This window comes from Nuphar pumila, chromosome 3 (genome assembly GCF_984573655.1).
Source record: "Nuphar pumila chromosome 3, dmNupPumi1.hap1.1, whole genome shotgun sequence".
Lineage (NCBI taxonomy): Eukaryota > Viridiplantae > Streptophyta > Magnoliopsida > Nymphaeales > Nymphaeaceae > Nuphar > Nuphar pumila.
The window spans coordinates 93139137-93142937 of NC_143251.1; the positions used below are offsets into that span (position 1 = coordinate 93139137).

A 3801-nucleotide genomic window follows, 5' to 3' on the forward strand; every position below is an offset into this window, starting at 1 on the left:
TGCCACATCAAAAAAAGATTGACTTGTGTATGTTCGGCAATCGCCCGAGCCTATTTTGCATGCTTACAGATTTCTTTCATCTTATCAATGTTGGAGGGAGGAAAATTCATTTGGACAAGTTCGCTTTGATACCATTATGTTAGACCCTCCAGAATTTTTTAAGTAGGTGGTTCGAAAGAAGGTAGGCTCAGATTTTCAATAGATGATAACTGTAATTTGAGCCTAAGAGACTCAAGAGGATCGACCCTGAGATTCTTTAATCGTGAAACATGTGATACGCATGTCAGGCATGAAGAATCCTACTGGGCACGGTGGGAAAGAGGTCTAAGGTTTTTTATGGTTGCAGATTGGGTAAAATAGTAAAAATATGGTTAAACGACTAAATCGGGTAAGTGCGATTTGGACTTGATAAGCATTTCAGGTACGGTTTCAGTTCAAGACTGAAAGGACCTGCTCCAAGGGTTCTATAGTCTCTTAAGGTCGTGTGTAGGGGTCTGAGATATGTTCTAAACACGAGAAGAAGTGCTGACAATCAGGGGTTATCAGTTTATGAAATTTAGGTATTTCAGGTACCCAACAAGATGCGATTTTGGGTTTCAAAGTCAAAAAAATCAACGAAAGTTATTATAAGGCTAAGGAAGGATTGTAGAGGTACCTTGGAGGTCAGTAGCAAAATGTGATGAGTTTTCCATGTTCTAAAACTCAGACACATGACCTATAACGAGGAGACGCCAATCGCCTTCCTGAGATAGCAAAAATGCACGGTCCGAGATACTAAGGGAACTCTGGATCCTGAGAGGGACGGGATGTCCAACCCTAAGAGGTCTGGTACGCTGAAAACCAGGGATGACCAGAGAGGTCATGAGAGAGTACAAAGAGAAAAGAGAGAAGAACGACAGAGAGAGAGTTCTGAGAATTGTAATTCATTAATCAATCCATGAAGAAGAACCTCAAACCTCTATTTATAGATGGGAGACCTAGGATAGAGTCCCTATTCAATCATCCTATCCTAAGGCATAAAGAATCTTACTGAAAAATAAAGACTGAACAAAGACCCAAGAGTCATTCCTCTGATAGGATTCCTTCTCTAATAGGACTCCTCACAAAATAAATTAATTAAGGTTTCTTTCATAATTAATTAACTCTAATCAGCATCTAAAACTAAGAGACATTCCTTAGGACTCTCCAACATAGCACGCCCCTCTAGGTGGACTTCACTTTTTAATTGGCTTGCTTCCAGTGGTGTAGCTAGGATTCATGTGAGGGGGGGAGGGGGGGGAACAAGGGTGTAGCAAAAATGAAAAATTTGTGTGATAATCGGGGGTTGCCCTTGAATTTTTTTTTGAGATAAAATAAAAAATGGCTACAATTATTAATAAAATTCTATTTCATATGGACGAATCAAACTATTTGTTGCAGTCAGGGCTGGGCTAGGTCTGGGCTGAGCTTAAAAAATGGATAAAAATCTATTTCATATGGAATCAGGGCTGGGCTAGGACTGGGCTTTAAAAAAAAAAAATTAACTGTTTCGGGAGGCAGGACTGGGCCCCAGCTACGCCTTTGCTTGCTTCCTACGCTTGACATGTGTCTTGCTTCTCCTTCTCTTTTCCTGAACTCTGGATCTTTGACTTGTTACCCATTAGAGAAGTCATGTCAGCTGCCATGTCATCAACCTGGGACCTACAGTAGGGCTCTAGAAGTGGCATCTGGATCTTGGATATTGGATCTAGATCTACTTTACCGTAACACCTATAATATGTTTTTATTTTTAAAAAATAAGAGAAAACAATTTTGGATTCTGATGTTCTATCTTTGCAGCCAAGCGCTTGTCCTTTGAAGAATTTTATCAGCACAAATTCCTGAGCAGATAAATGGTCACCACCAACTGTCAAGAGAAAGTGTTCCTTTTGTGAGAATGATCATGACAAGTCTGATGTAAATATTCATGTAACAATATTTTCTGCTAGCCTTATTTCCTCGTCTAATAGATCTAGCATGGTGTAAATCTCTTCTGACTGTGGATATGAGCCTTCAGCTGCTACAAACTCCTGAACCAAATTGTTTACCTCAATCAGGCTGCAACCTGGTGTTTTCTTCACCTGCTTGATCTTCATCAATTTTCTCATTGGCGAAACATCATTCCATCGACACTCAGCTGCATAAATATTGGATAGCAATACATGGTTCCCCATGTCTTCTGGTTCAAGTTGAATAAGGTGTTCCATTGCCGTTATAGCAATTCTTACATTTGAGTGAATCCTGCAAGCACTGAGCAAAGAGCCCCATATGGCTGCATCTGGTTCTATTGGCATATCCTTTATGAATTCAAGAGCATAATCAAGCCGACCCTTGCGTCCAAGAAGGTCAACCACACATCCATAGTGTTCAACACTAGGATTAATGTGGTGATCTTTAATGATGGACTCGAAGTATTGGAGTCCATCATAAAGAAGTCCACCATGTACGCAGGCAGACAGAACACCAAGGAAGGTGATACTGTTTGGTTTCACCCCAGCTTTCTTCATTTCTTGGAAAAGTTTGATGGCTTCTTGACTTCGGCTATGATGTGCAAGGCCGCTAATCATGGTGCTCCATGAGATGACATCTCTTTCAGGCATTTTACCAAACAATTGGCACGCTTCATCCACGCTCCCACATTTTACATGCATCTCAATCAACGCATTACATATGCATATATTGTGGAGAAGGTTGTGCCTATCGGCATAGACATGGATCCACTTTCCTAGATCTAGAGCACCTAACTGTGCACAAGCTGGTAGTACAGAAACAATGCTGGTCTCGTCAGGTTTCAATTCAGCAAGTTGCATATGTTGAAACTCCTGCAATGCATCGCGGTAACGGTTGCTTCTAACATAGCCAGATATCATCACAGTCCAAGAGACAATTGTTCTCTCGGGCATTATATCAAACACTTCTTTGGCCCTGCGCATCTCACCAATTCTGGCATACCCATATAAGAGGGTGTTCCAGGAGACAGTATCTCTCTCAGACATTTCAACAAACACATGCTGTGCATCTGCTAGGTTGTCGCATTTTGCATGCATGTCTAAGAGAGCGTTTTTGGCATAAGAATGCGTATCAAGACCCAATTTGCAGATATGAGTGTGAATCTGATGGCCCAGATGAAGGTCTAGAAGACCAGCAGAGGCCTTGAGTACAAAAGGGAAGCTGAATCTATCTGGGAAAATTGGTGTTTCGTTTTGTGGATCTGCCAGCATTTGCTTGTAGACTGAAACAGCTTGATTGTAAAATTGGATGTTGCTGTAAACTCTGATCATGGCATTATACAAGAAGATGTTTGGCCTTAGCACTTGCTTGAAAATCAGTAGTGCATAGTCTGTGTTGCCATTGATGTCACAGAAATCCAACATTTTGGTCATCAAGAAGTTGCTTTGAGAAAGGCCCAACTTGACAATATGGGCATGAGTCTGCTTCAGTTGCTTAATGTCTCTGCAGTTCTGTAATATGGGTGCAATCTGATTTTCCAATTCTCTGACCAAAGGGATGAAACTGTTTCTCATGAGCAGCGATGGCCGAAGAGTACAAGAGATCTGTGATGCTTCTGAGGTCTTGTGCAAGGTCGAGGTTGCTAGCTCAGGGGATGCAAATACAGACGGTATTGCTGAAGATGGGGAATGAGTTTGACCTTGTTATGAACAACACCCTAGTGGATGCGTATTGAAATGCGGGAGAACAGACGTTGCACACCAAATGTTTGATAGAATGCCTGAAAGAAATATAGTCTCATGAACTGCTTTCGTGAATGGGTATCTCGGGATT

At 41.4% G+C, this 3801-nt stretch overlaps 1 protein-coding gene across 1 annotated transcript; it reads right to left on the minus strand.

Moving 5' to 3' along the window:
• Positions 1-1802: 1802 nt before the first annotated feature.
• Positions 1803-3515, minus strand: LOC149843140 (pentatricopeptide repeat-containing protein At2g20540-like; the record flags this gene model as incomplete). Its single annotated transcript, XM_090000841.1, has 1 exon — positions 1803-3515. A coding segment is annotated over one exon (1572 nt), but the record flags the coding sequence as incomplete, so codon positions are not given.
• Positions 3516-3801: the final 286 nt, after the last annotated feature.